The 19506-nt window shown below is 32.3% G+C and overlaps 4 protein-coding genes across 8 annotated transcripts; 2 read left to right on the forward strand and 2 right to left on the reverse strand.

Moving 5' to 3' along the window:
* LOC109357274 (U-box domain-containing protein 35-like) lies at positions 544-5440 on the forward strand. Of its 3 annotated transcripts, XR_002108843.1 has the most exons (11): positions 544-985; positions 1080-1201; positions 1289-1410; positions 2481-2695; positions 2777-2828; positions 2982-3261; positions 3347-3445; positions 3538-3936; positions 4188-4961; positions 5062-5110; positions 5210-5440. XR_002108843.1 is itself a non-coding variant. In XM_019601107.1 (10 exons), exons 1-9 carry the CDS (start codon positions 784-786, stop codon positions 4956-4958), a joined length of 2262 nt encoding a protein of 753 aa, XP_019456652.1. In that variant the 5' UTR covers positions 544-783; the 3' UTR covers positions 4959-4961; positions 5062-5440. The 3 variants fall into 3 exon arrangements, 2 of the variants coding, with proteins under 2 accessions (XP_019456652.1, XP_019456653.1); XM_019601107.1 differs by having other exon boundaries at positions 5062-5440; XM_019601108.1 differs by lacking the exon at positions 544-985 and having other exon boundaries at positions 1100-1205; positions 5062-5440.
* Positions 7267-10351, forward strand: LOC109357276. 3 transcript variants are annotated; one of them, XM_019601111.1, is made up of 11 exons: positions 7270-7459; positions 7536-7609; positions 7683-7880; positions 7956-8076; positions 8150-8221; positions 8328-8429; positions 8702-8776; positions 9429-9533; positions 9699-9815; positions 9899-9955; positions 10037-10351. In XM_019601111.1, exons 1-11 carry the CDS (start codon positions 7298-7300, stop codon positions 10091-10093), a joined length of 1140 nt encoding a protein of 379 aa, XP_019456656.1. In that variant the 5' UTR covers positions 7270-7297; the 3' UTR covers positions 10094-10351. The 3 variants fall into 3 exon arrangements, with proteins under 3 accessions (XP_019456654.1, XP_019456656.1, XP_019456655.1); XM_019601110.1 differs by having other exon boundaries at positions 7272-7459; positions 7950-8076; XM_019601109.1 differs by having other exon boundaries at positions 7267-7459; positions 7683-8076.
* Positions 11496-15139, reverse strand: LOC109356608. The gene is made up of 6 exons (XM_019600016.1): positions 15001-15139; positions 13963-14496; positions 12612-13772; positions 12138-12462; positions 11797-12049; positions 11496-11715 (listed from the first exon to the last, which is right to left on the reverse strand). Exons 1-6 carry the CDS (start codon positions 15112-15114, stop codon positions 11526-11528), a joined length of 2577 nt encoding a protein of 858 aa, XP_019455561.1. The 5' UTR covers positions 15115-15139; the 3' UTR covers positions 11496-11525.
* On the reverse strand, positions 18038-18937 carry LOC109356612 (reticulon-like protein B22). Its single transcript, XM_019600022.1, has 3 exons — positions 18664-18937; positions 18369-18580; positions 18038-18263 (listed from the first exon to the last, which is right to left on the reverse strand). Exons 1-3 carry the CDS (start codon positions 18870-18872, stop codon positions 18139-18141), a joined length of 546 nt encoding a protein of 181 aa, XP_019455567.1. The 5' UTR covers positions 18873-18937; the 3' UTR covers positions 18038-18138.

Here is a 19506-nt window from a genome sequence, read left to right on the forward strand (position 1 = left end):
TACGAATAAATTGTCAAAACCTTGATCAATATGTTTAATAAGGATTATCATTTTTAACTTTGATGATTCCTATGTTAAAGTCTTTTATCTGTTACAAAAACTCTTATTTAAGCTCCTATAAATATAACACTCAATTTAAGAATTGAATCTGAATTGATACTAATGATTATACAATTGAGGTTGTTCTTGGACAAAGAAAGGTCAAAATGTTCCTTGAGATACAATATGCTAGAAGACCTTAAACAAAGCTCAAATTAAGTGAGAGTCACATTAAAATCAAATTTTCTAAAAAAAAAATTAAGGACTGAAACCAAAAAATAAATTTGTAGGGAAAAGAAATGCATAACTTTTCTCGGACTAAAAGCTTAATTAAAAGTAAAAAAAAACACACAAAAAAGTAGAAAAAACTCTTTTTAATAAAGTAAAAATAATTATTATGATGTAGTTATTTTAATGTTTAAATTCTAGTAATCATGCGAGTGTAAATAAATGATTGGTAGCATATAAAGTGTCATGTTATTAGAACTTTGATTTCTGTAACCCTTTAATAGGAGGAGTGGACAAGTTTGGTTGATTAAGCACAAATTGGGGATAGATTTCTATAAATTGTTTTTTTTACATTGGTTAAGAAGTAATAGCCTCATACTTAATTTATTATTAGTTAAAGGCAAAGAAAGTAGTGAATTTAACATGTCGAATAGCAAGAAAAGGCTAGAAAGAAGAATTTGTTACATGATAAAGAAATAAGAAGTTGAAAGCAGATGGGTATTAAAGGGTGATGAAATGTGGCGTCAAAATACAAAGGCATCAGTAATTAGAAAAGGAAATGGAAATGGAAATGGAAATGGATTGGTAGCAGTTGCAGTAGATAAGGATAACAAAGGGAGCAGACATGCTCTCAAATGGGCTGCTGATAGTCTCCTTACCAGAGGACAAACCCTTCTCCTAATCCATGTTTTGCACACCAAGTCCCCACACGTTTCCTGTATGCATATATCTCTCTTTTTCTCTTTTGGATTGCTTCAAAAATCAAAAATATAATTACTTTATCTTAATTATTGAACAAAAACTAATCATAGCATGCAGTGAAGGCATAATATGTAACACCAATAGTCCAGATGTATCTCCACACAGAGACCAACTTGTCAGTATTACAAAGGAACTCTTTCATACCTTTCATTGCTATTGTACACGCAAAGATGTATGTTTCACAACTATTATAGATATATCAACTTATTATATTTTGTTTTCACACTGCTTATACACTATTAGTTTAAATATCTATTAGATTCAATGCCTTGATGTCTTACTTGAAGACACTGACGTTGTGAAAGGAATAACAGAATATGTCTCTTACGCTGCAATTGAGAACTTGGTGCTTGGTGCAGCCTCAAGGCATGGCTTTATTAGGTAAACAAGGTCCTCTTAACTTTCATTATTGCTTATATGCATGTATATAAACTATCATAAATATAAATATGTTCACCAATATCTACAACTTCATATTTTTTCCCCATGGACGAGAAAAGGATTGAAAGAGTCTTCCTTTAAATAAATAAAATATGCAAATTGTTGATATCTCCCTCTTGACTCATTCGGATTATTATGGAAACAACATACTTTTAGTTTATAAGATCTGTATGTTGTTGGACTACATCCTTAATTTAATTTATAAGGTTTGATGAGGTAGTTTCCTCAAACACCTTCTTTCATGCAATATGACTTTTCCAATAATCATGTTATTTCACATGATCTTTCATGTAATATGATTTTCCAAATAGTCTCTCATTTCATATAATCTTTCTTGCAACATAACTTTCCAAAATTAATAAAATAGAAATAATATGGTAATAAAAAATGTCTCTTCTATAAAGTACCAATATGATTTAATTAACTCCTTAACTATTGTTCCATCTATTACCAAATTCACCACAATTAGAATTTCATAACTATTTGGAAAATACTTCTAATATCACTATATAGTAACAAGCATTATTTGTATAAAATGTGTCCTTATTCAACTAAAGATGCAAGCTTCAAAGTGAATAAAAAACATCAAAACAAAAACACAAGATTGCAGATTCCAGACAAAAGTTGTACAAGTTAGAGATTCAATGTGATTATTTGATGGGAATTATGAGATAATTACGACCTTTAGAAGTATAAGAAATTTTCTTTCTGGGTTAAGAGAGGCTCATGGTATGCCTTACATGGAGTGAAAATGGCGGTGGAGCACCTGGTGGGGGTTTAAGACCACACACTCCATATTTCTCTCACAACTTACACTATTTGTCTCACAACTTAAGAAGTAACTTCACGGACAAAATATAAGTAATACAAATAATATAATGAGTATGTATAAATTATTACAATACATAGATATTATATTTATAATAATAATAATAATAATAATATGGGATAAATCTAGTTTGTCTCGGGCTAAATAAACATTCTAACCTTGCACGTTATTTGTTATGCAGATTCAAGTCATCAAGTAAACCAAGCAGCATAGCAAAAGGGGCACCAGATTTTTGTACAGTGTATATAATATCAAAGGGGAAGATATCTTCAGTCCGAAGTGCTTCTCGTGCAGCACCACATTCCTCCCCACTGCTGAAACATGTACAGAATCTAAATAATGAGAGCAATCATCCTAAGATAACCTCATCTAGACGTATGTCTGTGGGGTTCAGAGGTAAATTTGTTTCTAGGAAATATAAATATGTTATGAAACGATGTTGTTGTTGTATATATTTTGACCAAATGTATGTTGCAGATCATCATAGGACATCCTTCAAGCCTCACAGTTGGCAGGATGAATCCATTAAGTAAGTAATAATTTTGATCAAATATATAGCTCCATGCATGCATGTAGAATCATTAAGTAAAATAGTATAGTACAATATATTATATTTTTCTCAAAAGGGTCATATAAATCTGTAATAAGTATCAATCAAACTTCATATCATTTAATAAAGCAGGGTTGGAAAAAGAATAGGGTTGAGTGGAAGGTCATGCATGGATTACTCAGAATCTGAGACAGATATATCATTTATAAGCTCTGACAAGCCTAGCACTAGCAGTGGACGTTCATCATCTGTTTACTCTAACTACATTGATTCAGGCCGTAATTCACGAATTTCAACCACTTCAGATCATAGCTTGGGTACCGGCTTCATGTTCAATGACCATAACTCACCAGATCTTTCATTTTCTAAGGAAAGCAAAAGAATATCATCTTCATATTCAAATAAGAACATGGTCAGCACTTTCTTTAAATACAAAAATTATGGAATATCTTTATATATATTGTATCAAATATTCTGAGCCCAAATAAAACATTTAGGATGAAGAAGTTGGTATGAGGAGGTCTGGGCTTGAGTTAAAGCAAATGATTGAAATGTATGGTGCCGCACGCAAAGAAGCACTAACAGCCGGACAAAAGGTAAAATCACAATATATCTAGATATCAGCCTTACATATACAAATGTCATTGTTATTGAGACTTTAGTTGGTCCTAATCCATGTTTGCTACAGTTAATGGAACTTAACCACCAGAGAACCGAGGCAGAACAAAAAATAGATGAGACACGATTGTCCCAACAAGTATCCCTTGCAACCATAGAGAAAGAGAAAGCAATAAGTAAAACTACCTTGGAAAAAATTGATGCAGACACGAAAGTTTCAGAAATGGAAGCTCTTAAAGAAGCTGAGGAAATGAGGAAACTATTGAATAATGTAGTCCAAGCTGATGAAAGATATAAGAGATACACAATTGAGGAGATTGAAATAGCCACAGACTTCTTTTCTGAATCTCGAAAAATAGGGGAAGGGGGCTATGGCCCAGTCTATAAATGTTACCTTGATCACATTCCAGCAGCTGTAAAGGTTCTTCGTCCAGATTCTACTCAAGGGAAGTCACAGTTTCAGAAAGAGGTGAGCAATGAGTGGAAATGAGTCTTGTGTTTTTATGTCATCACAGAACATTAGAATTGTTTGCGTAAGTAAATGTACATTGTTGTGTTAAGTCTTACAGTCTTTTTTTCTCTCTTCAAATTATCTTATTTCCAAGAGAGAAACATTAACACTCATATATATATAGGACTATTACTTACATATATATATATTGTTAGCTCTTTCTATAATTAATGGCTGAAAATTGTATAACATAATTAATATGAATGCAGGTTGACATACTGAGCTGCATGCGCCATCCTAACATGGTGCTTCTTCTAGGAGCCTGTCCAGATCATAACATACTAATTTATGAGTATATGGAAAATGGAAGTTTAGAAGATTGTATGTTTCGAAAGAAGGACGAGAATCTGATGTCTTGGCAGGTCAGGTTTCATATTGCTGCAGAGATAGCCACGGGATTACTCTTCCTACATGAAACAAAGCCTGAACCATTAGTACATCGTGATCTGAAACCAAGCAATATACTACTAGACCACAATTATGTAAGTAAGATTAGTGATGTTGGATTGGCAAGGATTCTCCCTGTTGTAGCTGAAAATGTAACACAATGTCACATGACTTCAGCAGCTGGAACTTTTTGTTATATTGATCCAGAGTATCAACAAACAGGAACAATTGGTGTTAAATCTGATGTATATTCTCTAGGGATCATACTTCTTCAATTATTGACAGGTAAGACACCAATGGGTTTGGCTTACCAAGTTGGAGAGTCTATTGAGAATGACACATTTGTTGAAATGCTTGACAAATCTGTTCATGAGTGGCCTCTTCAAGAAACATTATGTCTTGCAAAGATGGCAGTTAAATGTGTAGAACTCAGACGAAAAGATAGACCAGACCTCGGTAAACAAGTCTTGCCAGAGCTCCAAAGACTCAGAGATTTTGCTGAAGATATCATGAGTCCAACAACAACATTTTTTGGTGAAGAAGATAGCAGTAGTGAATCTTCTCCTAATGCAAGTCAAGCTTCTATTCTATAACAGGTTGGGATAATAAACCTTGATTATTATGGATCTTCTATGATGGTCATCATAAACCTTGATTATTATGCATGGTACTTTATATGTTGAGATGATATTGCAGGATGTGATGTTAGACCATTCAGAAAGCTCAATAAGTCCTTCAGCACAAGGTATTAAATAAACATTGAATATGCAACATTAAGGCAGGATACTCTCAATAAGGATTTATTAAGACTAAAAGTTGTTTATTTTGATGTAAATACATACAGGGCCAACTCTGAATAACCCCGCCTGCACTGGATTTAGTTGTCCTTCACCGTAATTTTATCTCTCAAACGAGCCTAAAAAGAGAGTTCTGTACAATAGTAATGTTGTTATGACAAAGAATCTGATATAACATGCACATATTAGTTTATACATATGTAGAGAGTCGAGTTTCTTCAGTTCTTTGAATCCATTTCAGACTTTTCTTAATTCTTTCTAAAGTCATTAATTATGCACATATAAAAATTCTACTATAAGTTAAGGTAAATTTGTTTATATCTTTTAATCATTTTTTATATTTCATTAATAGAAAGGTCACATATATCAATGTAATGTTGTTTTAGTAACATAAGATCCATCTACATTCTTTGTATAAGACTAAAGGTCAAAAACTATGACACCTAATAGATCCAACTACATTCACTATTGTCAAAATTATTGAAACATCACGTCAAAACAGATGGAGTCCCATGGTTGGTCCAAAAGGTTTGGTATATAAAGAGATAATAATCTCCTCCAAAAATTATAGTGTCACTGACTTATTCCTCTAAATAAATTTGTCATCAAATTAATACTTCAAATATTACATTTGTCACCAAATTCGTGATTTGAAAAAATATGCCACCATAATAGTTCTTCGAAAATTAAACATTGAATATGATATCAAATTGTGTACATATGGTTGTCTTTGTCATAGTTTAATAACTTTTAGAGTAAAGTAAATTGATACTCCCTGAGTTTTAGTGAAATTATATAAATAATCCCTCACTTTTTTATACCTACACAAACCTCCCATCTTTTTTAACTTTCGTTACATTGACCACCCCTGCATAAAAAATAAGTGTAATTTTTTAAACAAAAAATCTGATAAATGCAATTAAGTTAAACAAAACATGATATATTGTGTAGACAAGTCTAAATAATATACAAATCAATGTATCTTTATTATTTTTTGTTACAAAATGCATCAACAATTCTAAAGAAATACTCATATATTATTTGGACGTGTCTCCACAATATATCATGTTTTGTTTAACTTAATTGCATTTATCACATTTTTTGTTTAAAAAATTACACTTATTTCTTATGCGGAGGTGGTCAATGTAATGAAACTTAAAAATAGGGGAGGTTTGTGTAGGTGTAGAAAAGTGTGGGATAGTTTGTGTAATTTCACTAAAACTCAGGGGATGTCAATGTAATTTATTCTAACTTTTACTTAGAATCACCATTTTGAAAACCATAAACCAATGTGCACAAAATACTTTTACATAACTTATATTATAAATGAATGGTTATGTGAGTAATTTCTAAATTCATTTTTTATCTCATTCTTATCGAAACCTGATACCTATTTTTAGGGGAAATGAGAAATAAGGGATACAAGAAATTGTGCATCTTTTCCCTAATAAATAGATGTAAGATTTTAATTTGCAAATATCTATGGTATATTAAAAGAGTTATTGTATTTAATGTGGAGTTTGAGTTTTTCATTTTAAGTGGACAATAGTGATAAGAAGAAGGGTGTTGGTGTTTTAATTGTTCAAAATTTAAAATAATAATAGGTGAAATTTTGGTAGAATTATATTTTGAATTTAATCCTATTTCAATTGAATTATTTATACAATATATAAAGGAAAAATATGATCTAATTATTTTCATGGACTAATTTCCTATTTTTCTCTTAATATTTTTTTAATTTCTATAAAAAAATCATATAGAAGATAAAATATACTAAAAAATCTTTTATCTCACTTTAAATTGGATATTATAATACATATAAAAAATTATAACAAAGTACATTAAATACAAAAAACTTTTTAAATATCTAAATAAAATATATAAAAATTAAATATTAAGATAAAAATACGAAGGCAAAGACACTTTGGAAGCTAGTTTATATAAATGTAGAAATGAATAAAAATAAATAGAAATGAGTGTAATTTGATTTGTTGGAGGGAGGGAGGTTGAAACCTTATCATCAGCAATTGAGCAGTGGGTTGGTCTGTTTATTATGTGTGATGGTATTATGATATTATTATTGAATAAAGTGAAAAGTGAGTAGAACAAGTAGAAGTAGAAGTAGAAGTAGAAGAATGATGATGATGAATATGAGAAGCAGCATCAGTGGTCTGTCTATCTTTAAAATACATTGCTTTTCATCCTCCGACTCAACAACAAGGCGACGCGGTTTTGGAGATAACAACAACACCAACAACAGCAATAACAACAACAACATTCCTATTCCTATTAAGAAGGTAATAATAATAAGTAACTAATAATCTATATACATAAGTAAGCTACTTATATGATTATTGATTCATTTGATTTCAGAGGAGCAAGGGATCTACAACTCAACCTCTCCTTCTTGATCTTGACTTTGACCAACGCCTTGAAGCTGTTACTAGGCAACTACTCCTCTTTTCATACATTCTTTATCTTCTGTTATCCCTTTCTTCACTCAATCCTATATATACTCAGGTCTGCACTTGAACAAAAGAAATCACAGCAGCAGCAGCAAAATCAATATGGACCAATTGACTATGATACTCCCATCATCTCTTCTCCTACCAACAACAACAACAAGGAAATTGGCTTTGCTACCAAAATTGGAGTTGGTGTAGCTGTCCTCCTCTTCGGTCTCGTTTTTACTTTAGGAGATTTTATTCCATCACAAAGGTATGCAATTGCATACCCTTCATTTACTTTTGATTCATCATTAAAATTGAGACATGTTTCATGTTTCAGCGTTAGTCCTAATGAAGATAATGCTGTGGTCAAGTTGTCAGAGGAGGATAAAGCTACTCTTCAGAGTAGACTAAAGGAATTTGAAGCAACATTAAGTAACTCCCCAACAGATCCAACTGCTCTTGAAGTAAGTCATGGTTCTACCTTCTCTTTTGCTCATTTCTGTCTTCTTAGATAGATACATTTCAAAACATTTTCAGGGGGCTGCAGTAACTCAGGCACAACTAGGGGAATATGCAAAAGCTGCTTCTCTACTTCAAGATCTCACAAAGGTTATTATTAATGTTTTCACCGTCGATATCTTCTCCAACTTGCCTATCATTTGTTGCATAATCATGTTCTTTGGTCTTTCAAACTTTTTTTCAATTTTGTTCTAAGGAAAAACCAAATGATGCTGATGTTTTTCGTTTACTCGGGGAAGTAAACTATGAACTCAAGGACTATGAAGGGAGTGTTGCAGCATATAAAAGTTCAGCAACGGTCAGTCAATTCTACATCTTCATACACTTTTCACTTGTAGTAAGGATACAACTCTAATCAGGGAATTTGACTATATAGGTTAGCACTTGAGATAAATTTTGATCTAATTTATTTTCTTTCAACTATTATATGACTATAACCATGCCCACTTGAACTAGAAATTGAAATATTATGGCTGAAGAGGGAACATACAATTTTTTTAGTGATTAATTATAGCAAACTTAGTAATTAATTTTGGCATTATCCGTAAATATTTGGTTGATCCCTGACAGGTGTCTAAAGATATTGAGTTTGAAGTTGTGCGTGGCTTGACCAATTCATTGCTTGCTGCCAAAAAGCCAGACGAGGTTTGCCATCATGACAATGGATTTTTAGTATTCACGTGCTGTGCAAATTAAGTCTATTTTTTTGCTTGGTCGTTACATTTGTACTTGTCTCTGTAAATAACTGTTCTTTTCTATATTGAGGTATGGGATGCTTAGTGTTTTTTCATAGATAATAATGAATTCTGTAATTGAAACTCTCAGTAGACAAGATGAAAACATGGATTGATTACTTTCACATTAGTTTTGTTCTCTTATCTGTTAGATCAGTAATCTGGTTGTATATAGTTCATTACATTAGAAAGCTATGTCTTTGGTCTATTGGTCATGCTTAAAAGAAATGAAGAATTCCTCTAGTATGTCATATTGCCATTGAGATAATGGAATGTAAGTCATGTAACTACAATTTTTTTCAAGATGAAAAGTTTTGCTTACTTTTGCTAAAAGTAGAGAATAGTACTTTTTCCCTCCCCGGTATGCCCATCCTAAAGAAAATAGCAAAGGAAAAATTGTGCATAATTGGTTACTTATTTTGTCTATGATGCTCCTATTTCATTACACGACCATCATTCTGGTATACAGAGCATGTATTTTATAGAAATTTTGGGTTATCTTTTGAACTACCTCTGTAGATGATGAATTTGTTAACATTTTATTTCCATTCTTTCTTCAACAGGCAGTTCAATTTCTTTTAGCTTGTCGGGAACGTTTAAGTTCTGAAATCCTGAGCAAAGAACATGATAGCAGCCCAACAGACTCACAGAAGCTGGATCCAATCCAAGTAAATTCTTACTTTTAGAAACACATGGATGAGTAAATAATAATTTTAACACTATAAACAATACAACTAAACCAAAAAAGCAAAAGGAATGCAACACTAAGCAGGATTGAAGTCAATTTATTTCACTAAAAAAGCTACACATGTCCTTGATATTTTATCTTTTAGGTTGAATTACTTCTTGGAAAAGCATACTCAGATTGGGGTCATGTCAGTGATGCTGTAGCTGTTTATGACCAGCTCATATCTACTCATCCTGATGATTTTCGTGGTTATTTAGCTAAGGTCTCTAATTTCTATCCTTTATGGGAAACACAATAACTCATCAATGGCATTCAAATATTAAAATTTACCTGGTATTTTTGCAGGGAATCATCCTAAAAGAAAACAAAAACATTGGAGATGCAGAGAGAATGTTCATACAAGTAAGTTAAATAACAAGTATCCGCACATGTGCCTATATGATAGATTAATGATTCTAAAACTTGTTTAATTATTCTGTGTAGGCTCGGTTCTTTGCACCAGATAAAGCTAAAGCACTTGTGGACCGCTATTCAAGATAAAAATTTAATTTTGAGCTTAATCATGAAGGTGAGCTATGCAACACAAAAACAAAGTGACATGTAATTAGTTTGTCCAGTCACAGTTGTAGCTTACTCATCGGAAGATTCAATAACTGCACGCTTTAGTTCATCGCCAAGCATTAATATTTAACTGGAAATAATTTGCCAACTCCATTACTTTCATGATGAGTAGCATCTCAAATTCCTTGTAAATATTTTTTTGTTTGTAACACAAGGAAATTGAATCTTTCTGGGGTCGATAATGATGGAAGACCAAACTCTAAGTTTGGCACTCTTACGGAGTTAAGTCTTGTTGCACGGTTTGTTACTCATGGAAAGTGATGAGGAATTGAAGAAGATTACTATAAACTTTGGACATGGAGCAAACCCCTACTAATACTATAGAGTTATTGGGTTAAACTGTCATCTTCTGCAGAACCATGAGAAGGAGCAGTAGTACAACATCATGGGAACATGCAAAAGATGACTATCATAAAGTAGTATAGAATATCATACCACCCAGATGTGTGTGTCACCATATTTGGATTGTCTTAAATCCTAGAAAACAAGAATAAGAATGATGATAATAATTACCCTAAACATCTAACCTAAACGTCCATGTCAAAGTATGATGGAGGACAAGCTCTGTTTCTACATAACAAGACAACTAACCTAACCTTCTAATCATCAACAAATTCCCTCTAGTAGGATCTACTCCCTTTTGTTCCTCTTTTGCCACAGCATTGGTAATTACTCGTTACACTTTCTAACACAAAATATGGACCCTTATTGATACTTGAGGTGCGTGAAGTTGCAGAGTTCACCATAATGATTAAAGTTTACCATAATATTAATGAAACCAATTGCAAGGAAAGGTTGGATGAAATTAGAAAAAAGACTATGAGCAATAAGCCAAGATCTTTTGTTAGAGAGAGGGTTAACACAAACACGCACCAGATACGGGTGTAAGTTGGTCTATTATTTATATACTACTTAACTTCTTTGAATATACATATAAAGTTATACACATTTACCAAAAATACATTAGACACCATATTAAAGTCTATGTTTTGGTGTCAAGATAATATTTTCCACAAAACAATTTCCTTGTGACTTTTTTTTGGGTACAATGGAAATATAAAAACATTTCCTTGTGATTGTATGAATATCTAAGTTTTCTCCATTGTATAATTTCGATCTAGCGCCCCCAAGACGCATTACTGTTTGAGTTTTGGTGTCAGAAGGAGGGCTATATATAACACAAAAATGGGTGAAACTTTAAAGGCATAGAAGTGAAATCATTAAAAATTAAGCAGAATACTAAGCATCATATTATAAATTTGTTGCTTGGCTCATACTTAGGGTCCATGGTCCTTGACTGATTAATTAACAAAAATGACAATGATCAAATGTTTTTACAAATTTTACTAGCTTACATATCATAGATTTTGAGTGAAGAAAATGATTGTGACAAGTCCACACTTGAGTAATTAGACAGCAAACAAATATCCTCTTGAACGTTATAGAAGCAACCCCGCATTTTGGCATCAATGATCAATTTCTCCCAAACAGAATCACTATTAAGTAAAGTTTTTCCGTTTCCCAATATCCAAAGGCAATGCCTACAAACAAAGCAATAGTGAAAATGCAAGTGTTAGTATTTTAGTTAATTGATGATAGAGTTAGTACATAATATCACTGACCTTGCACGTGTCAATGCCACATTCGCTCTTCGGGGATCAGAAAGAAAACCAATGAAGCCATTGGTATTGCATCTAACAGTTGAAATGATTATAATATCCTCCTCACCACCTTGGAATCCATCAACTGAACGAACATTTACTTCAAAACCTTCACTTAATGAAACCTTCTTTACTTTATCTTCAATCGCACAAACTTGAGCTTTATATGGTGATATCACCCCAACTCTTACTTTTATCTTTCTCCTAACACATTCTTCAATTAAACATTAAACACAAAAACAATGTTAATGACATAAACTATTTGTATTTTGAAAATTCTTTTAATAAACACTATTACATACCTTGATGGAGTTTTTTGACTAATTCATAAACAATAGAAACCTCAACCAAGTTCCTCCTGCTATGGTTGTCACCAAATTCTTCTCTTCCCATTGGTACATCAATGAAAGAATATGAGTCATACATCCTCTCAGGAAGGAATCTTCTGTTGTAGCTTATCTCTTTCACACTCTTAGCATTTACAATTTCACTTCCATAAAATTCTATGTTTGGAAACAAACTGATAGATGGATGCATTCTGTGTTGCACATTAAGAAGGTGCTTTTTATGTCCTAATTTAACTAATCTTTCAAACAAACTTCTCCCAAATTCAGCTTTCTCACAAATCTGCATCAAGTTAAACCAACTCATTACAAATTAGAAGAAGTCTTTAGAACATTAGTGAAAGTATGTAAAACCTAAGTTCCAAAAACAAGTATATATAAAACTTGAGTACTTTGAAATTGTAACATATATACTAAGTTTGTTATAACAACCTTGCTTTGAACAACAGCTGGTAATTGCTTTTCATCTCCTACGAGAATTGTGTGGCGAATACCATGAAGCTGTAAAGGAATAGTTGATTCACATTCCTTAAGCATAGCAGCTTCATCAACAACCAATATCTCTATTGGAGACATTTCCTTCACATGCAATTTGACAGCGCTTGAGACAGTACAAAATACCAAGCATGCATTTGACAAACAGAACTCTCTAATTGTTCCCGTGACAGAAAAATTCACAGGAAGCAACTTAAGTGCATTAAGACACAATTTAATTTCCGATCTCCACTTTGAATAGCAACCATTATCTTCAGAATTGTAGAAGACTTCATTTATTCCTTCATTTTCTGTAACCAAAAATGCTCTAAGGGAGTTTAGTAGATCAATTGCTTGGAACATGTTCATCACATCTTTCTTGGAAATGATTGAAGTTGGTAGGTGCTTAGACATGTTCATAACAGAAGAAGTTAGCTGCTGTTGCAACCTCCTGAACCTCTTACTCACAAACTGCTCAAAGGTACAAGGTGAAAAGCTTTTTGCAGACTCATTTTCAAGTTTTAAATTGTTTCGAGATCTATCAACCTTTACCTGCTTTCTTTTAATAGCTGCAGCTTCGTTTCCGAGAATATAAGTTTTCAAGTACATCTTATAGAACTTTCTTGGGTCCTTAAGAAAAGATGTCATTGACTTTAAGTTATTCGTCCATGCTCCCATACATTTTCTAAGTGTGCGAACACGATGGTCGAGAAACACATCCTTAAGGTCTTTATGATCATCACTAACTAACATTCTACCTGAATTCCCAAATAAGACAACATCTCCAAGCCCATAGCAGTTTCTGAAAGCCTCTTCTTTAACAAGCTTCAAAAGCCGCTTAGTTAACTCCACCACAGCAACATTAGTTGGAGCACATGTAAGTGTTCTGCACTTATATTTCAAAAGAGAATATAGCATCAAGCTAGTAGTAGTAGTCTTCCCAGTGCCTGGAGGTCCCCATATTACACTCACATTGTTCTGATGATGACATTTCACTAAGCTAATGCACCTTAAAACTGCTTCTTTTTGGGATTCATTCAACTCACGGTAGCTACTTGATACTGCATTATCTAACGTGGATAATGTGTCAGAATTGCATTTATCACAAGTATCAAGATCCTGCAAAAAGAGAAAAGAGGAAAATGGGAAATACATTGAGTTTGTTCTAAAAAAATAATTTTACAATCATTTCACCTAAGCAATAATGTTTACGTAAAAATCCTACAAACATAAATCAAGGGCACCACCTTTTTGTGTGTGTGATGTAATGGAAAAAGTTGAAATAAATACACTAATTAAATATTCTTACAGAAGAATGGAGTTGAAGAACTTTATCTAGGATCTTCATATTGGTTCCTTCTAACTCGCCTTTCAGGGATCTCCAAATTCTTATATTTGTAGTCAAATTAGTGAGATGAATAGCAAAAATTGTACTAAACTTTTTACCATGAGACAAGATGGGTTTAGATGATAAAACCGTGACAGAATTATTACTCCGATTTCCTTTTCTTTTGTAAACATATGTAATTACATAATTAGATCCGTTGAGGTCATCAACGCATTTAGGTCTGGTATGAGTTATTGCAATGAGATCTCCAACTGTAGGAATATATAGTCTATCCTTATGACTTCCTTTCTTTTCAAAGATATCAAGTTCATAAAAAAAGTCTTTAGGAAGTTGAAACCACTTTGTAGTTTTGACACTTCTGATCTGGCAAATCGGTGCCTTGGACAAAGTATTCATATTTGATAACAACTCTGCGTGTGTTTCCTCAATCAGTGGTAAAATGAATGATGTCATATAAATAGATATCGATGGAAATTCATCTGGAATCTTCATCACCTGTTATGTAAACAAACACACTCCATAAGCTACGCATGTATGCATAAATGGTGTATTAAATGATTTTCATTTAGTTTATCATTAGATATATTATATATATATATATATCTCTTCAATCTCAATTATCTGTTTGACATTTATTGCATAACTGAATATGTAAATCTAACTATATGAATAGTTCATGTACGTTGTCGCTGTATGTGGCAATAACTAGACTCGTGACTTCATCAAAATAATAATAAATAAAATAATTTAATATGTATACACTGATATTTTTTACACTGTCAGTCAATCATTAATCATTCATATGTTAACTACCATTGATTCTAATACAAAAATAATATAAATTAATGGTGGATGATATACAGATAGTATAAAAAACTTTTTACTTACGGTACATAGATTTTAAACTCTACATAAAATAAGAACTAGTGAATTAAATAATATCATAGTGTAATAAATTTTGGAAAGCTAAAAATGAAAAAAGAGTAGTAAAGGGTGAACCTGATTTTGGTAGAGATGTTCATTGAGAATATCTGTTATAGACCAAGAGAACACAATGTCCACCAATCCTCTACCTTCAACGTTTTCCTTTTTGTCATTACTGGTTTTCACCATTTTCACAGAAGAAGCCAAGCCCCTCTTAAAGTATGATTCCATAATTATTTAAGCTGCGAAAGCAAAAAAGGAAGACTCATATAAATGGATAAAATGAATGGAGGATCATTTAAAAGGAAGAGTCATATAAATTATATGTTCACATTATAACATAGAAGGACATAAGGCAAAGGTAAGACTCTGTTTTTTGCATGACATAGTTCATGGTTGTTAACGTACCAGTAGCAGTAGAAAGAATGATTAGCACTCTTACTCAGTTGCCTAAATTATCTTAGAAGTGTACTTTTTTCTTGACTCTTACATGCTATATAAACAAAATCCTACGGGCAATTGAAGGAATGTGGCTAAGGTAAACGAAGCAGCATTGGCCAGTATTTAATTCATCTAGAATTCCCAAACGGTATATGCATGCATGATATTTCCAACAAAAATATATTTTTAAAATTACCAAGATGAGACCATTCATTTATCCTAATTAACATCTCAGCGACCTAATGGTCCCTCTTCACATTTCTCAGCTCCTTGTTCTTGCAGCCATCAAAGTTGCAGCATCGGAAATTATTACTTGTCCAATATTGTATATAACTTTGCTGCTATGTTTTGCTATGTTTGACATGACTATTTTCATTTTCACTATAGATTCATTCAATTGTATTCATCTTGTTATTAATATACTATATCAAATATTTTGTTTCTAGTTAAGTGTGTTGTTGTCTTGTGGTTATAAAAACCGAATTTGGTATCATAATTGTAATTACATGTCATTCGTTAGTTATATTTTGTTATTGTGAACAGCAAAGAATTTTCATTTTTTTATATTCATGAATTTGCTTGCTTTCTAAAAAAATAGACATGATTTACTTAATGTGTGATATAAATTTTTCAGATAACATTAGTTTTCTTTATTCATCACTAATAATAATAATGCATAGGACAGTATTTTTTTGCCGTATGATTAAGAATACATATTTCTTATGCATTCATTTGGATAAAAACATATATTTCTTAAACAATTGTTGGTTTCATGCATTATAGGTAATTGTGCATATTTTAAAACGATGATAGGCTATTATTGATTGTATCAATTTACGGAAAAGTCATATATAATGGTGTTATTATTATTCATTAATTAACTAATTAAGCAGAGGATATGAAATGTCAAATTAGTATAAGTTGACTTTGATCATGTGTGATATAGTGTATATTAGGAAGTGAAGCCTTTTAGGAGGGAATTATTTTGCTGAGAGCTTGATATGTGGCATTGAACTTTATTTTCTTGTATAGTTATTGATTAATGTTTTTGGAAGTTGCATGACTGTGTGACTTCCAGGATTGGTTGTGGGGCCTCATTCAAAATCATAGCGGTAAATGGTTGAGTTTAGTAGTATTAAATGAGTTAGAGACATATTCCTAGTTGAGTTTCTTGGTGTTATCGAAGGTTTAACTTTGATGAGACAACATGGGTTTCTTATGTTATTTGTGAATATGATAATTTAGATGTTGTTGTTGATAGCTTAACTTATGGGAGATTGATTCATCCTCCCCAGGCGTTACCCTTTTGTTAAGGCTAGCTAATTTTCTTTTGTCCTTATTTTTCCCATTTACCCAAAAAAGAGAGTATACAATCATAATAATTAATGTTCTTATTTACCAATCAATTAATAATTAGTGTTCTTATTTACCGATGATGAAACCTTAAGTGAATACTCATAACATGAAGCATAATAGTCAAGTATATTAATAATTAGTTATAATCAATTTTCATTCAATTAATAATTAGTATTCCTATTTAGGCAAAAGGGTGAGATAACTCTTGGAAAAGGACTCCTATCATTATCTTGATGACATAAAAGATTTCAGAAACAATGATTCACCAGTTTAAAGATTTCATTCTACTTGACTGAATCATCAAAACATAGAAGATTAACATTTAAAATGTGTTCCAAGCATCTATCTAGGTCCTAACACCTTGCATGTTTGAGTCCTAGGCCTTATTGGCCGATCTAGATCGAATCTAGATCATTTGTCCCTCTTGTCTCCATCCAATCAAATTACACTAAGTAATATAATTTTTCATCCATGATTTTTCTATTTAATTTAATGATGTATTTTAATTGGTTTGATATGCCAATTGTGACACAAACTGGGACAGAGGATCTTCATTCAATCTAGATCAGGGATGATGTCTTGGGCATTTCAAGACCTAGTCTTGACCTCTTGGGACGGTTGTGGGCAGTTCAAATATGCATTTGGACATGTGAGATGAACAATTAAGTTGGAAATGTGATAAACTTTATGGTATAAATCGAGTTCCCATATAAACAGTGTTTTAGTAGGAAGTTTTGCATTATTATAAGCTCTAGAATATTATCGAGTCTCTTCTGTGGTATAGATACTTAATAAATCAGGTTGTTTAAAGAAAACTTTATTAATAAAAAGTAGCTTTGGTTTCATAGCAATAACTGTCCCCATCCCATGTTTTAGGAAGGATTGAAAATCACCATCACATGATATGCTACCAGCTAGAAGGAGAGTATCTGGCGTCAAAAAAAGACAGTCTTACTACTATAAGCACCCAAATAGATGGCATGTTTAAAGTTGTGTAGATCATATTAGAAATGCTTATAGACGCCCCATTTGAACAATGTTGTAACAAACATAGTGCACAAGAATCTGATGGTTGCTTATTTTTTGACTGCTCTTAGAAGGGAAGTCTGTTTCATGTGACCTCACCATGATTGGGAAGTTCATTGTTGCTGTGGTCATTGACATTGTCTATCATTGATTGCTAGCTTGTTTGGTATATAAGAAAAGAGTCATTTTGAAGCTTTTAAGGGTAAATCTCAGTGATGTGTCCACTTTACTTCCTTCTGCTATCTTACATATGGTTAAAGCTTAAGGTTACAGTCTTAGAGCTCTAGGCTAGTGTTGTAAGAAAAAGTAAATCTTATTTACCAAAGTTAAATTACATGATGGATAGATAGTTGAAATATCCAATTTAGGGAGAAAATGAATGAAAAGGGGTTACATGATGGTGTCTTGGTCTCTGTCATCGGTATCATTTCTTCTTCCTTCTAGGAACCAGGCAAGACATGAGGTGATTGATTGAGAGGAGTCGGCAAACATGTAGAGGCAAAAGAAGCATAATCCTGTAATAACGTAACATAACATAACATAAGAATTAATTAATCGGAGGCAGAGTATGGAAGTGATAATGAATGAGTGAATGAATGAAAGAATGAAAAGGGAGAGACCAGCATAGGCAACAGTGGCAGGCAAAGCGAATCTACCAAGAGCAGATAAAAGGTAAAGAGAAAGAATGACTTTGAAGAAGAGCCTCTTGTCATGGCCAGTGGCAGCAACACGTAATACAGACTCAGCAGCACCAATTGTATTCGCTAATGAAGCAACTATTGTATTTGCACTGTCCTGTGATATTTGCCACTCGAGTGGATCCACGGGAACCCTATATCAAATGAATAATTGAATAAGAGGAGAATGATTGAAATGAATAAGAGTTCAAATGATTGAAGTAAGAAGAGGAATAACTGAATGTTGATCTGACGGAAGAGGAGGCCGAGAATAGCGAGGGAGCATAAGAGGACAATGAAGACATCGGAGAAGAGAGAAAGGATTGAAGAATTGCGAAAGGCACAGTGATAGTAAACAAGTGTTCCACATACCAATCCTATTATCGCTTTCCCTACTTCTCCTCCATCTCTATTCCTTCTGCTACCATTATTATTGCACTCCATCATCGATGCAAATCCAATTTCCAAACCCTTTCTTCTCTCTCTCTCTCTCCCAAACAAACAAACAAACAACACAATTTTGATATATATGATACCGCAGCACACCTATTACGACATTATTAAGTCAAACAAAAATAAAACACAAATACAACTCACATTTTTCACTTTATTCTCTAAATTGCTTTCTCAATTTCTCTTTTTTTATTTATTTCAATTTTTCATATATATTTAAAAGAAGAAAAGATACATGTACTAAACACATGAATTTTACACACTATAATTGTATTATCTATCATTACTATTTAATCATTGTTGATTTTTTAAAAATAAATTCAAAAAAAAACAATACAAATAAATAAAATTAACTATTAATTAAATATGCATTAATTGATTAAGCATTAATATGTGAAAGAAGAAAGGGAAAGAAAGTTGAATTTGTGAGTTTTATTTCATTCTCATTATTAAAGCATTATACAAGGAAGATAATGAGTAGATGTAACTTATTTTTTTTAACCAATCGAAAAATATGGTCCCTCCCATTCATGTCATATACTTATTTATCTTTTGTTTCCCCTTCAAAACAATAAAAGTGGCATTCACTATCCACCTTTTCAAAGTACTAAATGATTGAATATTGAGG

Source organism: Lupinus angustifolius, chromosome LG09 (genome assembly GCF_001865875.1).
Source record: "Lupinus angustifolius cultivar Tanjil chromosome LG09, LupAngTanjil_v1.0, whole genome shotgun sequence".
In the NCBI taxonomy this organism is placed as follows: domain Eukaryota; kingdom Viridiplantae; phylum Streptophyta; class Magnoliopsida; order Fabales; family Fabaceae; genus Lupinus; species Lupinus angustifolius.